Source organism: Phacochoerus africanus, chromosome 10 (genome assembly GCF_016906955.1).
Source record: "Phacochoerus africanus isolate WHEZ1 chromosome 10, ROS_Pafr_v1, whole genome shotgun sequence".
Taxonomy (NCBI): Eukaryota; Metazoa; Chordata; class Mammalia; order Artiodactyla; family Suidae; genus Phacochoerus; species Phacochoerus africanus.
The window spans coordinates 133814788-133834318 of NC_062553.1; the positions used below are offsets into that span (position 1 = coordinate 133814788).

The 19531-nt window shown below is 41.3% G+C and overlaps 1 protein-coding gene across 5 annotated transcripts in view; it reads left to right on the plus strand.

Moving 5' to 3' along the window:
* WDFY3 (WD repeat and FYVE domain containing 3) overlaps window positions 1-19531 on the plus strand; it is a 242334-nt gene that overhangs the window by 75207 nt on the left and 147596 nt on the right. For 4 of the 5 annotated variants that reach the window (XM_047798488.1, XM_047798492.1, XM_047798490.1 and 1 more), the window contains exons 3-6: window positions 971-1094; window positions 9652-9705; window positions 13417-13526; window positions 17863-18024. In XM_047798488.1, the coding sequence (XP_047654444.1) occupies window positions 971-1094; window positions 9652-9705; window positions 13417-13526; window positions 17863-18024 (450 nt within the window). The remainder of the gene's footprint in view (window positions 1-970; window positions 1095-9651; window positions 9706-13416; window positions 13527-17862; window positions 18025-19531) is intronic. The other variant, XM_047798491.1, reaches the window with a different exon arrangement.

The window sequence follows — 19531 nt, forward strand, 5'->3', positions numbered from 1 at the left end:
TTTTTTAAACAATATTCCAGGATGCATCCAGGTATATAGCTAATGTAATACTATTTATTTTTCTATGACAGTCAATCTAAGTTTTATTTTCTTGTTCTTTCTCTTTCTCTTTTTTTTTTTTGGCTGTAAAAGGCCTCACCTATGGCATGTGGAAGTTCGCAGGCCAGGGATCAGAGCTACAGCTGCCGGCCTACACCACAGCCACAGCCACGCAGGATCCAAGCTTCGTCTGCAATCTATACCACAGCTCATGGCAACGCCGGATCCTGACCCACTGAGTGAAGCCAGGGATTGAACCCACATCCTCATGGATACTAGTCGGATTCATTTCCGCTGTGCCATGAAGTCAACGCCTTTCTTGTTCAATTTGCTGTTGAACTCACACCGGTCTAAGAATTATTTATTCTAAAATTCATTTATTTTAGATTTTTGTGAAAACAAGTATATTTCATGACCTTCTCATTCATTTTCTTTATTCTGATCTTTTGCTAACAGTCTTGTTTTGGGAATAATTGTGGTTAGAATTTAGAAATTCTGGATCATGAGTTTAATGAATTCTGTGTTCAGCCTAGGACTTAGCAATAGATAAATCCCTGCTTTTTAACATCTAATGTGTCTTTTCATCATCAAAGGGACTTAACACTTTTCTCTAAATTCTTCATTTAGATTTCTTTGGGGAAACATTTTAAAGGTTTATTAATAAGATTGATTTAATTTTTACAGATAATTGGTCTTTGACTTTTAGATTGCATTTATTTAATTATTCATTCAGCAGACTATTTTGCATGTATAAGGAAATGTGGCTAGGTGTGACTTAGTGAAAGAATTGCATTTTAAACTTCTTCAGGTCCGAAGTAACCATGCAAATACACTTCTTTTACTTGATTTTCAAGTATACCACGCTTTGAAAAGTACTAAACCGAAAAGTCGACAGTGGCGTTATTAAAAGTGTTTTTCTTCTCATCCGCAGGTCTTTGGAAATGCTCCGCCGAATACAATGACAGAAAAATTTTCCGATCTTCTGCAGTTCACAACGCAAGTCTCACGACTGATGGTGACAGAAATCCGAAGGCGAGCATCCAACAAATCCACAGGTATTTTTACAGGAACCAGCAATTTATTTGAATGGAGAGTTTGGCAGAAATGCTGTTGACATTGAGCAGAGCATGGACCCGCTTCCAAGCTCATGGCTTTCAGCGCCAGCCCCCATCCCCGTTCTTACGGTCGCAGGCCACAGTCTTCTCTGGTGTCAGCACCTTCTGCTGTCGGGTTGAACAGCTCTAGTCAAGGCCGCTTGCCTTGGGCCCCTGACATCCCTGCCTAACAGCTGTTTCCTTCCAAAGAGAATCCAAATTCCTAGCGTGACAGTCAACACAGACTTCGGATTTGGAACTATATGTATCTGTACACACACGTACTTTTTGCCTGCCCTTTATTACTTCTTTATTATTTCCTTTTTCTATGTTTCAGTGAAACCGAGTCCCAAAAATGTCTGCTCGTTTTTCTGCCCTTTACTCGTGATGCTTCACCCAGGGAAACTCTTTCCCCATCTCAATACGTCTAAATCCTCTCAGTTTGGATTAAGTCACACGTCCTAGATAGAATGTTTTTTGATTCCTTTCATCAAGGAAAAAAATGTTCTCCTCTTAACTGCTCAGCCTCACAGATGGTTTTGTGTCGTCGTCCTAGACCGTACACCGTTGACGGGTCTTTCTATAACCTGGTCTTTCCCACGGTGCTTTACGCAGGAGGCCTTTTTAAAATGCTGCCCAAATGACTGTTCTTCCTCATAATTAGCTAATTTGAACCTTCCTAAAGTATCATCCCTTTTTAATCAAGATTAAAATAAGCTTTTTTGATTTTCATGACCGTTAGTCATTTTCTAAATTAGCAGTAGGTTTGAGGGCTTTTACATTAATTTGTATCTTGTTGTTTTGGTTTTGTAATGATTGTTGGAGTGATACCTTTCTTATTGATTCATTAGACCAAGAAATCACTAACTTAAGTTTTGTTTCTCTTGTCGCTTTGGAAAATCACTTCTCTTTTCCATTCATTAATTTATTATTTTTCCAATAGTAAAAGTAATACCTTTGTCATATAATCTTATTTTTTATTTAGTTTTTAGTTTTAAAAATATTTAGGCACATGGTTTTAAGGATCAAATAATTAAAAGGTTTATTAAAAACAGCATTTCCCAGCATTCCCGTTGTGGCTCAGCAGAAATGAATCTCACTAGTATCCAGGAGGATGCAGGTTCAGTCCCTGGCCTTGCTCAGTGAGCTAAGGATCCGGCATTGCCGTGAGCTGTGGTGTAGATTGCAGCTGTGGCTCAGATCCAGCGCATCTGTGGTTGTGGTGTTGGTCAGCAGCTGCAGCTCCGATTCGACCCCTACCCTGGGAACTTCCATGTGCTGCGGGGGTGGCTCTGAAAAGACAAAAAAAAAGACAAAAAACCCCCAGCATTTCCCTTCCACCATCTCGGTTCATCCCCATTCTTCACTTTTTATCTCTTTTTTTTTTTTTTGGTGTTTATCTCTGTGTGCCCAGCTGATGCAGTTATAGTGTGTGCCCTTGATTTTTCATACATAGCATCTTCAGACCTCCCTCGACAGAAAGAGAGACTTTACTCTCTTAAGCTCACCACTGCTGCTCCACAGATGTACCCTTCTGTAGCCCCTGTATCATGCTGTCATCATTTGGTTAGATCAGTATTTATTATACTGTAATTGAAAACACTATATGAAGATAAGCCATACAGTATTCTCTGGTTACTCTTCCTTCCTTGAAATTTTCTCCATCTCTCTCAGAATTAATAATTGCCTTTAAAAAAAAAACAAAAAAACTAGTTTTTTACATTTTCATCATAACCTTCTTCCCACACGCCTCTGTTTTTCTGAATCTTCCCTTCCTATGTCTGAAGCCACCCGATATTCCTCCATCAGTTTCATCTTGCAAATAGCTCTTCTTCCTGGCACGCTTTCATCTGCAGTGGTTGCGCTTGAGACCAGCTGGACAGCTGCCGTTTTTCCATCTTCGCTTGTGTTATCCTGGGATGCCTTTCTACTTCTTAGGGATAAAACCTCTGTTTCCTGAATCTCACATCGTTGTGTTTTCTCAAACTAACTTGCTCCGTTCGGTAAAATATCTTTCCTTTTTTTTTTGTTTTTTTGTTTTTGTCTTTTTGCCTTTTCTAGGGCCACACCCGAGGCGTATGGAGGTTCCCAGGCTAGGAGTTGAATCAGAGTTGCAGCCACCAGCCACAACCACAGCAACTCTGGATCCAAGCTGTGTCTGCGACCTACACCACAGCTCAAGGCAACGCCAGATCCTTAAGCCACTGAGCAAGGCCCGGGATCGAAACTGCAACCTCATGGTTCCTAGTCAGATTCATTAACCACTGTGCCACAACGGGAACTCCTTTTCTCTCTCTTTTTTACTATCTTTTCCAGAAGCTTCCTGAGGAGGGATACAGGGGAGTTATCATTTTTGGTTTTTGGGTTTTGTTATTATTTTTAGAACTCCCTTGAGTGATGGCAGTTCTCATTGTGGCTCAGTGGGTTAAGGACCCAGCGTTGTCTCCGTGAGAATGCAGATTCAATCTCTGGCGTCACTTGGTGGGTTAAGGATCCACTGCTGTCGCCAGCTATGGTGTAGATCACAGATGCGGCTCAGATCCCGTGTTGCTGTGGTGCTGTGGCTATTGTGTGAGCTGGCAGCTGCAACTCCAATTCAACTCCTAGCCCAGGAACTTCCTTATGCTTTGTGTGTGGCTGTGAGAAAAAGGAAAAAAGAAATTCCTTTCTTTGACTCTTTGTTATGTAAATTAAGTTCCTGCCCCTTAAACCACAAAGGTGAGACATTTAGGCTGTCAAGCTTTCCAGTGGGAGGGCTTAGAACAGACTCCATGTCGTAGGGGATAACTTTATTCCAAAAGGGGACACGTATAAAGCCAGGTTTCCATAAGAGAAGAGAAAGCGCAGGTCCACCACCCTCATCATCTCCCAGAGAAGTGTGCTTGGCCTGTTGCCCCTGCCCCCGAATGCACTCTTACAATGAAGAAACGCAAACTGTCTGCTCGTGATCTCAGCTCTTTGATTATTAGATCTGAGTTCTTATTGGATGTTTATGAAAGTTACTTAAGTACGCCTGCTGTTGGAGTTCCCGTCGTGGCTCAGCAGTTAACAAACCCGACTAGCATCCATGAGGATGTGGGTTCGATCCCTGGCCTTGCTCTGTGGGTTAAGGATCCAGCATTTCAGTGAGTTGTGGTGTAGGTCACAGACGGCTCAGATCTGGTGTTGCTGTGGCTGTGGCATAGGCCGGCAGCTACAGCTCCGATTCGACCCCTAGCCTGGGAACCTTCTATGCTGCTGTAAGGCCCTAAAAAGACAAAAAGAAAAAAAAAAAGGAATGCGTGCTCTTTAGTTCCAGAGATTTAAGGTTAAGGTCCAAGGGAAGTTAACTGGCCCTCCTACCGGGAGTGGGAGCTGTAGGTGTCCTAGGACTTTGAACTTGGATGCAGCCCTTCTAGGGACAGAGTCTGGTGGGCATCCTAGCTCGTCCTTGTCCAGGCAGTGCAGGGTGAGCGCTCAGGGCCATCGTGGAGAATCTCACTGCTTGCTCTGCATCTATCCTCCGTTCAGTGGGTGTCACATTCTGGATTGGAAATCATTCTATCTCAGAATTCAGAAACACTTTTCCCGTCATATTCTAGAGTAATGTATTGCTGTTTAGAAATCTGCAGCTACCTAGGTTCTTGCTTCTTTCCCTGTGTCCTTTGTTTGTTTTGTTTTGTTAGTAGAGGCATTTAAAATTCTCTCCTTGGCCTTGCTGTTCTAAAATTTCATGATAAATACGCTTTCAAGGGGACCTGTTTTTATACTTTATACCAAGTACTCATTGGACCTGCTTAGTCTAGGAATTCATATCCTTTAATTTTGAGAAAATTTTATGAACTGTTTATATATAATATCCTCCCCCGTTTCCTCTTTCTCCTCAAATGTACCTCTTAAGACTGTCCCTCTCGTTTTCCTATCTTTCCTCTCTGTTTTCTTTGTTTTTTTTAAACTCTGCGTGCTAAGAGAGCCTTTCAGTTTTACCATTATCCCTTCTGTTTTTTTTTCATTTGCATTATAATTTTAATTTGTAAGAGTTCTTTTTTTTTTTTTTTTAATGGCTTGTCTTAACTTTCTGAAGTTCTTTTTGTTTGTTTTCGTTTTTTCATTTTTCCCCTCTCTCAGATCTTTACCTCCCTGAGACGTTGGTTTCTTTCAGGTTGTCTTATTTGTTAAGTTGTTGTTGTGTCTGTCTTTTACGCGAGCGAATGTCCCCAATGTCCCAACCTCTGCTGCTATGTAAGAACAGAACCTCGGGAAGCTGCTGGGTGGCTGTGTCATTGTGGCTGGAGCTTGCAGCCCAGGGTCATCTCGCTGGCCACTCTGTTGCCCATATTTCCTTGAACTAGACGGAGTGCCCACAGAAGAACGGCTGGCCTTCGCTTGGACAGCACCTTTTAGAAGCCAAGTAGGAGAAAGGTCTGAGGACCCTCCGCATTTAGTGTGTGAACTTCTGCTTTATCTTCATGCCGAGCCCGCAGCTGTGCCTGGTGTGTTGTCATTGTCCCCCCTCCACCCCCATCCGAATCTCTCTCTCCTGTTTTAGAGACCACACCTCCAGTCTAGTAGCCACATAGTAGTGGGCATCTGAGGGTCTAGCCACATGGTAGTGGGCGTGTGCTTCACCGGTCCTTCTGTGTCCGGTCCCACAGGTACGTCTGCTTCCAGAGGAACCAAGGGCCATGGCTTCCTGCGCCTCCTGGAGAGTTTATTGTAGTTTGTTGCTTTTCCATTTTTCCTTGAAATGCTTTAAATTAATATTCTAGAGTCCGCTAAATCAGTGACCACTAACTTCTCTGCTGTTTTAGTATCCAAAATGTTGTTGCGTTCACCTTGCCTATTTTCTTTGTTCTTATGGGTTTATGCTTTTTTAAAAACCCTTTTAAACAACAGTTTTAGTGGGTGTATTAGTCTGCTTCGGCTGTCATAACAAAATACCATGGACCAGTGGCTTAAACTACAGAAATTTTCCTTCACAGTTCTGGAGGCTGAAAGTCCAGGATCAGGGTGCCAGCACGATTGGTTTCTGGTGAAATCTCTCTTCCCTGCTTGCAGACGGCGCCTTCTCAATGGGGCCTCAACTAGAGGAGAGAAAGAGAGCTCTCTAGTGTCTTATACAGGCATTCATCCCACATGAGAGCCCCACGCTATAACCTCGTCCAAACCCAGTTACCTCCCAAGGGCTCCATCTCCACATACCAACATATTAGAGGTTAAAGCTTCAAATATGAATTCTGGGGGGGGGGCACATCTCATTTTGCAGCAGTGAGATTTCAGGAGAGAGACAAGATCAATGCATGTGTTCAGCCTCCATATTTTTTTTCTTTTTTTCTTTTTGGAGCTGCACCCATGGCATATGGAGGCTCCCAGGCTAGGGGTTGAATCGGAGCTGTAGCCACCAGCCTACACCACAGCCACAGCAACATGGTAGCCAGGCCGTGTCTGCAACCTTTACCACAGCTCACAGCAATGCTGGGGATCGAACCTGCATCCTCATGGATGCCAGTCAGATTCGTTTCCACTGAGCTACGATGGGAACTCCAGCCTCCATCTTTAATGGGGGCCCGTCATGGAGTCTTTGGAGTGGCAGCCGTTAAAGAATTTTTCGGTTGAGTACAAAATCTCTTAATCAGAAGCAGTATCAACTGATGTTTGGATTTTAAAGAGAGATGTTTTTAACGTTTTGATTATATTTTCAGTATGAAGCAAGTCCAGTGAAAGGTAGTTAAAATCGTTTAACCATCGTTTCCCTTCTCCACTCAAAACGGGATTGCATCCTTTTTATCTATATTGATTTCACTTACTCCTATGGACGTGAGAAGTTCGTCTTAAACGGTCATCTTCTGTGCTTTATGCCTTGTAGGTGGTGTGAAGGGAGAGTTCTTTGTCATGTTCGGACTCCTGGCATTGCATTTTCTTCTTGAGTGATATCTCTAGATTAAAAAAGAAAAAAATTCCAAATCTCATTTGTAATCTCCTCTCTGTTGCTGTCTTTATGAATACCAAATCTGCATGTCGTAGAAAAACATTTTTCTACATTGGAGCTTTGTTTTCTAAAATATCTTCACAATTTCATATCCATAGGACAATTTTGGAGGAATAATGAGAAGTATCTTAAATGGAGACGGTGTCTCATGGTTAATTACAGCAGGAGCAGTTACACGGTTCATTTTGTTTTGTGTTGAAGTTTCTGTCTTGAAATAGTCCTGCAGGCACAGGAAGCTGCAGCCCTGTGCCTAGATCCCCTTGTGCCCTTCCTTGATCCACCGTCCTCCATTGATGACACCTTGTCTGCCAGGTACTTTAGGGACATTGTCTCACATCGTACGATTCCATGTAAGTTTTGGTTTCACATTTTTGAAATTCATTAACTTTAGAATCCAGTGAGATTCAGTTCAACTTGTATAGGTTTTACCTGCACAAGAGAAACCTTTTCTAGTCGCCCTGCCTCAAATAGATCTTTATCCTCTGTCTCCACTTGATGGAATTTTATCCTCCAACCCCAGTTAGTATTTATTCAGTTACCTTAAGTACTGTCTTTAGAGCTTTGTCATCTTCTGAAAGCATCTTGTTTCTTTACTTATTTAATTTCATTGTCTGTCGTGCTCACCCCTGTCTCACCCGAAGGAATGCCTGTCTCAGACTAGGAGCTCAGTACTTTTTTTTTCTTACTGATTTTCACGTAGGATTTCTCTGTCTCCTCAACCCCCTCTTCCCCCCATAATGCTTCGAGAATTGGAAGAATGTTAGAAAAGCCACATTCCTGGTGTTGAAGAGAAAAAAGTATGGTTTTAGAGCATCTCCTCAGCCAGGCCTTCAAGAACTCTGGCTTTTGGCATCCTGTTCTCTCATTCTTAGTCTTGAATATTGGAAATTTCTTTTAGTTAATGTTGTTATGAAAAGTACTTCATGGTACTTCATGGAGGGTTTTTTTTTGTTTTGTTTTTTGTTTTTTGTTTTTTTTACCGTGTCCACATCACGCAAAACTGCCAAGCCAGGGATCAAACCTGGGACACAGTAGTGACAACACTGCATCCTCTTTAACCACTAGGCTACCAGGAAACTCCTCTTGGAGATTTTTTGTATCTTTTGATTTTCCTAGTAAAAAATTCTAGATTTTGAGGATCTAGGTACATCCTGAATCATCTTTCTTCTTGCATGATTGCATTCTGATTTTCTGATTGATCAGCTGATTTTCGTTGTGATAAAAACACATAATGTGAGAGCTGCTCTCTTAACAAATTTTTGTGTGTACAGTAAATTGTAAGTACAGTGTTGTACAGCGGGTCTCTAGAACTTTTTCATTTTGCGTAACTGTAACTTCACACACACTTATTAATAGCTAACCATTTCTTCATCGTCCCAGCCCTTGGCAACCACTATTCTACTTTGTGCTTCTATGAGTCTGGCTGCTTTCGATACCTCACATTACCTTTTTTTTTTTTTTGTCTTTTGAGGGCTGCACCCGTGGCATATGGAGGTTCTCAGGCTAGGGGTCGAATCGGAGCTACAGCTGCCAGCCTACACCACAGCCACAGCAATGCCAGATCCAAGCCGCGTCTTCGACCTACACCACAGTCATAGTAACGCCGAATCTTTAACCCACTGAGCAAGGCCAGGGATCAAACCCGCAACCTCATGGTTTCTGGTCAGATTCGTTTCTGCTGGGCCACCACCGGAACTCCTGACATTACCTTTTTTACAGGAAGTTATCACTGAAAGTAATTTGTTATAATTTATATGGACATAATTTTTCTGCTCCCCCCAAAAAACATGTGGAATGAGCTCTCTATTAGTCGTTTGAAAATTGGCTTTGTTGCACATCAGAGCAAGATAAGTTTTCCAGGATTCCTCTGAATTTGGTGTGAAGAACTTGTTAACTTGTTTGTTACCTAATCACCAGTCACACATTAAGTCTTTTACCAGATCTCTTCTGATATGTAGTGTAGACACCTCAGTAGGAAATGAGGAAACCCGCTTATCTGCAGTTCTGTTGTTTAAATCTATCCACCAGTAGTTAATAAAAATAGGAAGTTTTAGGTAGACCAACATGCCGAATGAGTGCAGGGACTGATTGGTAACACCTTAGCTCTGTCTCCCTTTATTCTGTTTTGGTTCTTGCCTCCGGTGGTTTTATTAAAATTATGTAGTGACTCTCAGCTAATTTGAGAAAATATGTAATTTCCTGGCCATATTGTGTGCAGGATATGGCGTAAGCCTGTTCTCCATCTCGTCTAGTTATTTGTTAAGTTCAGCCGTGCACTGTGCATTCTAAGGGCACATGGTTGATTCACGTCATTGAAACAGAAAATTCCCACCTGTGTAAAAATAGTACCTTCGGTTTATTATTAATGACTTTGCTGCATGCTCATTGCCATTGCTAAGCCCAGTGGTGCAATCCCCACTGGGCAGCGGCCTGTGCTGGAGAAGCCAGGTGATGCTGGCCACAGCTGGCATCGCATGCAGCATCTTGTGGCGGGATTAGCGTAACAGAGTGCATCCCCAATTAGACAACCCAGCCTTTTTTTTTAAACAGAAAAACAGTGTGCCCCGGTGTCCTCCAAGGATTTCAAAGCCACAACACCTTCAGGTAATTTCATTCCCAAGGTGTGGTTATGTAGTATCAAGTGGAAAGAAGCATGGAAGCTTTGAGTTCTAATACTGTTTTTTTGACTAACGTAGAAGTAATTTATTTGGGGAGAAGGGAATGGGAAAGAGTATTTAGGGCATGTTTTCTTCATTAGTAAGTGTAATAGTACTACTGATATGTCTCACGTTATTCTGAAGCATAAGTTTGAAAGTGGCTGCGCATTAAATAGACTTTTGCCAAAGAAAAATTGTCGTGTTACACTTACTAACAGGTTTTGTGTTTTGTTTGTTTGAATGTTGCCTAACTGAATTTACTTTTACAGTGGAGACGGGGAACTTACATTTCTTTTAAAACTGTCCACATTCTGTTCTTATTTAATGTCTAATAACAAGCTCTACTAACTCTGTATCTATATTTTTTTAGCCTAATAATATGTATCGAACTGCAGCATGAAAACTAAAGCTTAAATCAAATGATTAGCAACTCTTGAGATGGGCTAATATTAATATGTTCCTTTCATTAACTCTTATAATCTTAAGTCATCGTTTAAATTTATGTTTGTTAAAAATCAGTGACAATAAAAAATCGTAATGCAAGTTTTTATTGACCAGGAGTGTTTTTCTTTTAAAGTTTTAAGAAATTCTGTGGTTATTAAGATTTAATTTAAAATTACATTCTAGCTAGTCTCTGCAGTTTTTTTAAAAACGGCAGTAAATGTTATGTACTTGTATTATGAGCTTCTTGACTCGTTCAAAATAAAAGATGGGCCAGAGTTCCCATGGTGGAGCAGTGGAAAACGAATCTGACTAGTAGCCATGAGGATGCGGGTTCGATCCCTGGCCTCCCTCAGTGGGTGGGCGATCTGGCATTGCCCTGAGCTGTGGTGCAGGTCGCAGATGCTGCTCGGATCCAGCGCTTCTGTGGCTGTGGTGTAGGCCGGCAGCTGTAGTTCCGATTCGACCCCTAGCCTGGGAACTTCCATATGCCACAGGTGCAGCCCTGAAAAAGCAAAAAAAAAAAGATGTTTTGTATGGCAGCATACCGAAGGTAGTAGGTGAAAATGAAACAGTTTTTCTGAATAGATTCATTTTGTATTGTACGTTATTACTCCTGTAACTGAGGTCTTCTCCACCTTCTTCTCAAACAGAGGATTTAAGTATTAAGTTGGGAAAAAATTGTTAAAGGGACACTGTAAGTAAATAATTATACTGTCTTGATCCTTTTCAAGGTTTATTTTCACATGTATTATCTCAATTAGCTCAGCAGCCTACTGAACTGTTGCACTGTTTAATAGCAAATGGAATATTTCAAAAATACAGTGTCTTTTCTTACCTTGAGGAATATCTTAATGTTCACTTTCAGCTAAAACAGAAGAAACCACACACTCAGATAAATGCCATTGAATGTATAACCAGAACTGTTTCAAACTAAGAGTACATTTTTGGTGCTTTGCTTCTCAAAAGAAGCATGACATTCATTGTTCATAACTGACAGTTTATTGATTGTCCAATCTTCTTTAAAAGTTAATAATGTTAAGTAATAAGGGTAACATCCAGAGTCACTCAAAATACGTCTTTTCTATATGTTTATAGATTCTGTACCAGGAAGATAACTTTATTTCTTTTATGAAGTAGATGTAGTTCTTAAATCTTTTTCCCCCTCTGTGAAAGGCGTAGGAGATACTGACTAGTTAATTTACCAGTCGGTATGTTTCGGGGTTTTTTTTTTTTTAAATCAAGTAGAACTTTATTACATTGGTTTAATTGTCAAATAAACCAATTTGAAGACTGTACGTATTGTTTTTCAAGATGTTAAGAAATTGAAAATGCACAACTTAAAACCAAAGTTGCGTAGTTATGAAGAAGCCTAGGAAACGAAAGCATAGCATGTCAGCCTTTGATTGAAAATTTAGCCAACTGGGCAGGAGCTGTCTTGCTTACATGAGCATTTAATTCCTATCAATAGCTCATGTTAGGTAGCAAATGCAGGTTATTTTCTACCAATGATCTTAAACCGTGATTGCTAAAAGATGGTTTCTCAGTGGTATTATTTTATTTTTTTCCTTCCTCTATTTAATCAGCTTTAAGCATTGCTTTCTTTATATGACTCCCTTTTAAACTCTCAAGGCTCTCTGTTATCCGTAATAAATCCAGACCACATGATGTTCAGGAGAAGCTGAGTTCAGCGTGTCCTCCCTGGGTTGATTTATTCATTCATGTAACAGGTGTTTGGTAAGCATCCACGTAGTGCCAGTGATGTGCTCCACACTGAACAAGGCAGACCAGGAGTCTGCTCCCAGGGTGTTTATTTTCTAGAGGGGTGTGCGAGAGGATAAATCCGGGAGGATATGAGTACAGTCATTTCAGCACTTACAAGATACTGCGTATATTGACTTCTCTCTTTTCCAGTAAAAATTTTTTATCATTATCTTAGTCTCTAATCGGCTAGACAGCCTGGATTTGAATAGAAGTCCCGTCCCTGTCTCTAGGCAAATGACTTACCCTCTCTGTTTCTCAATTTCTGTTAGCGGTGTAAGGCTAGAAACTAAGTCATAGAGCTCTTAGAAAGATTAAACGAGTTACGTCTACCAGCACTTACAGCAGCATTTGTTATACAGCTAAGGTTCAGTAAAAATAAGCTATATCTCAAGTGTTTGTCCCATTAAAATGTTCCTTCAAATGGAAGTTTATAAAGACGAAACATGCCCCGCACAGCATCATTCACTTACTGAACACAACACTTTTATCTTGATTGTTTTAGACGGAAGAAAAATGTACCTCTATAAGTTACTAAATTGTATTGGTTCTATTGGTAACGTAACGTGTTTGTTTAAGGTGAACAGATTGGGCTTATTTTCTGACTTTAATTCATCTCCTGTTTCAATATAAAAGTTGATGAACTCTGTGCTGATAGAATTAAGTGCGTGGTTAAGGATTTCTCCATTTTCCCTTATCTTTAAAAACATAATCAATTAAAATGCCTTTCAAAGATTCAGAGATACTCGACTTCTCAGAGTGACTCTCACTGTTTCCCCTTTCCTAACGTCAGCTGCTCACACACACCCCCCCATGTTGTCACTGAGCCAACCTCCTCATTGTTCCCCCATCAGTCTCTTTGCCCCTGCAGTTTGTCATACACGTCACTCTAAGTTAGTAATCTTAAAAATAATCCTGTCATTCTCTCCTTTGCTCAGGAAACTGCATTTGCTTCTTCTTGCCCAAAGAGTCAAATACAGATGCCCTTAGCTTACTTTCCTTCATAACCAGGCATTTTTTTTTAAATCATCCCCATTGATATATTAGACTCTAATTCTCAACATCAGCTCTTCTAGACTATGAACCCTGTGTTGTTACAGTTCTCATCTTGATCTGTATGTACATATTGAGCTCATTCCTCTAGCCATGCTTTTTTAAATACAGTATATTCTTAATCGCTCTGTTTCCCTGCCTCCCACGTTGTGGACAGACATATACTTGTTTTCCAGGCAGGTTTAGCTTCAGTTTCCCCTCTTCCAGAACTCTTTTTTGACTAGTTTATGACATGCCTTTTCCTGAGATATGTAGGTTGGCTTTTTCATTTCTGTGCTGATATGATGATATATATACATCTATATATAGATAATAGATAGATAGAGATCTCACTAAATTATTGCTTTCTTGAATTTTTGTATGTGATTTCTTTCCTCCTGATAACTTGCCTCTGATTTCGTAGAGGCTGCAAGTCGGGCCATCGTCCAGTTCTTGGAAATTCATCAGAGTGAAGAAGCCAGTAGAGGGTGGATGCTTCTGACAACAATTAACTTGTTAGCATCTTCTGGTCAGGTGAGTCCTTGGTTTTCATTTGTGAAACTTCTTTTATTTTAATCCTCTTGGGATTTCGTGAAGTTAAATTTATTATCATATCCAAAGAAGCTTTTATGATAAACACTATATTCTTCTAATTCTTCTTAAACGTTATTTCATGCCTATCACAACACCTCTGTCAGGAGGTTGGTGTTTCCACTTTGCACATGAGGAAATGCCTAACTTGCAACAGTTTTTCATCTTTTTCACACCGTAATGCACATAGAGCATAGTTTCTTTGTAGGGCATGCTGGGCAAAATGATGGGCTGCCTGTGGCTAGAGGAATGTGGCCCAGGAACTGGCCCAGCACTTCTGACCCCTTGTTAGGGAAACTTTGGCCTAGAAAAATGATCTAAGATTTATCTAAGGCCATTTAGCTAATACAGAGTGAACGGCATGGATGGAGTCCTCCTGTGGTCTGGCAGATTCTGGTTCTGGTGCTGTCACTGCTCTGGCGCAGATTCCATCCCTGGCTGGGAATTTCTGAGTGCTGTGGCCAAAAAAAAAAAAAAAAAAAAGGAAGAACATGGACAAATACTTGAAAATTGTTCTAATTTTTATGGAAAACAAGGAAATATTGTCATTTTCAGAATAATATATATTACCTTCCTACATGACTTATTCTGGAGATTGCTTTTTTCCCTCTTTAAATCAGCTTTAAGCATGTGTCATGTAACATATTGCATGTAGTCACTCCTGGGCTATTTGAATACCTGATTTTTGACCTGCGATGTTTTGGGAATGAAGAAAATTTATTCAACCTTCTAAAATCCAGAGGAGAATTACCTATCAAAGTCCATACCAGTCTTGAGAATGGCTATTGTGTAAATTATAATGGGCTTCCACACACCTCACAGAATTTACAAAAGTAACTGTGACGCCCATCGTGCTGCCAGACAGGCCACAGCAGAAACAATGTATGTTTCTCCTGAAACCAGTTACTACCCAAAGTAAACAGCACTTGAAATTTTTTTCTTTAGAATGGCCTTTTTTATTTTTTTGCTTTTGTTTGTTTGTTTTTTAAATCAGAGGAGAGGGAGTTCCTGTTGTGGCTCAGCAGGTCAAGAATCCGACCAGTATCCATGAGGATGTGGGTTCGATCCCTGGCCTTCCTCAGTGGGTCAAGGATTCAACGTTGCTGTGAGCTGAGATGTAGGTCCCAGACACAGCTTGGATCTGGCATTGCTGTGGCTGTGGTGTAGACTGGCAGCTGCAGCTCCGATTTGACCCCTTAGCCTGGGAACTTGTATATGCTGCAAGTGCAGCCCTAAAAAAAAGGGGGGGGGGGGAGAGAAAAGGTATAAATAAATAAATCAGAGAAGAAATCAGACCAACTTGATTTACCTGGGACTCTCTAAGTTTTAGCATTTCCACCTCCCAGAAATGCCCTAGTTCTGGGCACATAAGGATGTTTATTCACCCCAAGTATTGAGTAACTTTCACATAAGAGTCCTAAATTGGACCACTGTTTTCAGATATCTGTGACCACATCAGGTGACTATCTAAATACCAGTTCTGCCTGCTGCTGCTAGTAGCTATAAATGCCCACATATGGTACCAAAATTTGGTTTGGTTTAGAGTAACATGTAAAACAATAATGTTTGATTGGAATATTTCTGTTTTATTCATATTTTCTGTAGAAGCACTTTTTCTTTCTCAATTGTGATTTGATACTGTCTTACCCTAACACCTAACACATGGTAGAAAGCCAGTAACTGTGTATTAACTTAAATGTGCACAAATGGACAGACCAATTTAAAAGTGTCACAAAGAACCAGGAGAAAAGAATCACTTAAAAATTACGAATGTTGCCAGTTGCCAGTGTGGATACCAAGTTGTGCTTTTAATCTCTCAGTTACTAAGATGGAAGTGAAAAATCATGTCACTTTGCTTAAGCGGAAGGGACAGCTGGTAATAATCTAACGGGAAAAAGAAAATTCAGGGTTAGGTTTTGAGCCGACTCTGTTGTTTGTGTGCTGTTGTCTGTCGGCAGCAGTAAGATACAGAGGTGATTGACACGTGGTCAGCATGCAGGCGACAGAGATGGAGCTCATACTACCAAATGCAGCAACGAGCTGTATGTAACACTGTGGAGAGAGGAGTGTAGGCGGTATCAACATGTGGGAGGTGAGAGTAGGAGGAAAGCTGAGGAATTAAGTTTCAGGTGTGAACAGACGTTTAAACTGAGAGTTAGGTGGAGACAGGGGGTGTCTGGATGTAGGTCATCGGTGAGAACTGCAGGGGGCTTCTGAGTGTCACAGGAGGGACCTGACAGTGCGTGTGTGGAAAGGGGCCGCATGTCGGGAAGGGTTCTTGCTTCGGCTCCCTCTCCTTCCGGCCCTGGCCACGGCCCATCTCTCTCAGGGTTTTCCCTACTAGCTTCCTGATTGCTCCAGCCTTCCTGTTCTGGAGTCTGTGTTCTGTGCTTCCACCAGCTAATCTTCTGAAATAGGGCTTTTTTCCTCTGTGGTTTACACGTCACTGGGTCTCCAGTGCCAGCAAAATAAAAGTAAAGCTACGGTGGGAGACCACATGCAGGGGCATTGAGTATATATGTATGGATGCGGGTGTGTATACACACACACACACGTATATGTATATGTATACACACACGTGCATGTATACACCTGAGTGTGTATATACACACATACACATGTATATGTATACACACACCTGCATATATACACTTGAGTGTGTGTACACACACACACGTATATGTATACACACACGCGTGTATACACCTGAGTGTGTACACACACACGTATATGTAAACACACGTGTGCATATATACACCTGCGGACCGCTTGACCAGCTCTCTGACCCAAGGCAAGGTATATAAGTGATGAACCTCAGTTGCTTCCTTTGTAAAGTGAGGAACATACAGTCATATGTTCCTCCTTGTCGGGCTGACTTGAGCAATAGATGAGAGCGTGTATTTAAGGCGCTTACCCTTGTGCCTGTATGCACTACCCCCCCTTTAAAGGTGAGACATTATTATTGTGGCTCTTCAGGCATCCTCCGTTCTGGACTCGGGTTCCTGGAACACACTGTACCATATGGCCTAACCTCCTGTGTGTCTGCCAGGTGACCGTCCCCGCCCATCCTAAGCCCCGCACATTCCATTCCACTCCTGGCGGTGTCCATCAGTGCCCGTTGTGTTCGCCTGAACCTTCCGCCCTTGTCACACTCAGGAGAGTCAGTCCCAGTTATCGACGCCCTCTTCTGCTGGTAGATCGCCATCTCCTGCAGGGCAGGGAGCCCGCGTCACTGCATGCCCGGCTCCCAGCACACTGACTGCCATCCCCTAGGCACTCAAGAGATGATCCCGGAAAACCGAAAAACGAGTCAGCAGATGATTCCAGCCTGTTGGTCTCTAGCAGGGAGAAACTTTTTATTCCAGACTGTGCCATAGGAATATTTTCATAGCTAATAAAACATACTTCTTAGCAATACTGAAATGTTTGTCATAAAAATATCTGAGATTTTTTTCCTTTAGTTTTCTTTGAAAATAACGTAGAAATTTTTTGTGTGTCAGTGATGGGCTATATCCTTCAAATGCCCTTTCAACTCTAAGAATCTACAATGAGAATAAAATAAAAGTGATAGTAAAACAACTGCTAATGTATAGTTTAATACTTATGTCTTTGCATTTGTTATCTAGCCCTCATATTAACCGTAAGAGATATCTATCCTTACATCCATTTTATAGGAGAAAAAGGTGAGGTCTAGCAAGATGAGTTTGCCCAAGTTCATGGCTAAATTCTTTTTTTTCCCCCAAATCCTAAAGCTTATGTTCTTTGAAACATGTTTCCTCATAATAGTCAACTTAATAAATACCTTAATAAGGAACAAACTTCTCAATAGCCAATTAAACCAAATTTGTCCAAATAGGAAATGAGTATTTTTCAGCATGGAGTAGTTTTAATTTTTTTCAGGCATTTGAAAAGTTATTTTGAGTAGTTGCTATTGTGGCTCAGTGTGTTAAGAACTTAACTAGTATCCATGAGAATGCGGGTTCAATCCCTGGCCTTATTCAGTGGGTTAAGGATCCCGTGTTGCCATGAGCTGTGGTGTAGGTCACAGATGTGGCTTAGATCTGCTTTGGCTGTGGGGAAGCAACAGCTCCATTTCAACCCCTAGCCTGGGAACTTACATATGTTGTGGGGCAGCCCTAAAAAAAAGACCAAAAAAAAAAAAAGTTATTTTGATGTATAATCTTCTGGCTTAAACTCATGAGCTCACTTAGCTGTACCAAGTACAGGTATGTCTGTCTGTGTGTCTGTCTATTCACTTATTTACTGGTTTGTTTTCCAGAAAACCGTGGACTGCATGACAACGATGTCAGTGCCTTCCACCCTGGTTAAATGCTTATATCTGTTTTTTGACCTCCCGCATGTGCCTGAGGCAGTTGGGGGTGCCCAGAATGAGCTACCTCTAGCAGAACGTCGTGGACTACTCCAGAAAGTTTTTGTGCAGGTATGGAGGGTGCTGCTTGCCTGGCCGTTTGTACCAAGAGGGACACTCCTTAAGTAGATGCCTATTCGGTTTTCTGTAGCATTTCATGGGGTTTGCTGTAAATTCACTTTTATCTTCTCTGTCCTATTTCTTCAATCTGTCTGTGTCCTTTGGGGACTCTTTGAGTGAAGGATTAATGAGTTTGTTTCCCGAAACCGATCTAATCATTAAAGTTACCTTTGATAGAGCAAAAACGCCACTAAAGTGAACTAATAAGCAAGGAAAACCTTTCTTGACAGTCCTCCTAAGTTTGGGGTAAGATTTCTTCTAATGTCAAGATACTCTGTTTGCCTGTTTTCTATATACAGAAAGTCCTTCGCCTGTAAATATTTAGCTTAGAAAAAGACCATTTATTTTACTGGCTGATGCTACCGCTTCTGCTCCCTGCCTATAAAGCCCTTCTTTCCCACTGTTTCTGCTCTTCTTTTAAGAGCATTAGCGGATGAAATAAACCTTTGGTAGCTCGTCTGGAAATATTCCATCATTTTGATATCTTTTTTTGGGAGAAAAATTTCAAAACAAGCAAACTACAAACATTTAGAGTCTAATCTGCCCACGGGAAATACAGTATTTAAAAATAAGTGTTTGACACATAAAGATAAATACTGCATGGTTTCAATTAAAGCAGTCAAACTTGTAAGAGTAGAGTATTGGTTGCCAGGGGCTGAAGGGTGCGGAAAAGGCAGTTGTTGTTCAGTAGGTACAGAGCTTCAGGTGTTTTTGTTTTGTTTTGCTTTTTAGGGCCACACAATCGGCATATGGAGGTTCCCAGGCTAGGTGTTGAATCGGAGCTGCAGCTGCCGGCCTGCGCCACAGCCACAGCAACACGGGATCCGAGCCACGTCTGCGACCTACACCACAGCTCACGGCAGCGCCGGATCCCTGACCCACGGAGCGAGGCCAGGGCTCAAACCCTCATCCTCATGGATGCTAGTCGGGTTCGTTACCGCTGAGCTACAGCCAGAACTGCCAGAGTTTCAGTTTTGAAAGATGAAAATGTTCTAGAGATGTGTTGCACAGCAGTGGGCGTGGAGTTAACACGACTGTACTCTGTACTTAGAAATGATTTCCTAAGATGGTTAAATTTTCGGGTATGTGTTTTTATGCCTCCATTTGAAACCCCCCCCCCACAAAAAAATGTAAAGCGTAAAAAACCCATATCTGTTTGAATCCATCTCACTGAAGTAAGACCCAGATTTCTCATCGCTAAAATGAAAATAATGATACCTAGCCGAAGGATTTAGGGAAAGATTAAAAGACATAATACCCAAAGCTATGGTTCTCTGCTTCAGACGTAGTAGAAATGAAATACAAATATTTATTTATTTATTAATTAATTAATGTGTGTGTCTTTTTGTCTTTTCTAGGGCTGTTCCTGCAGCATATGGAAATTCCCAGGCGAGGGGTCTGATCGGAGCATAGCTGTCAGCCTACACCAGAGCCACAGCAACGCGGGATCCGAGCCACG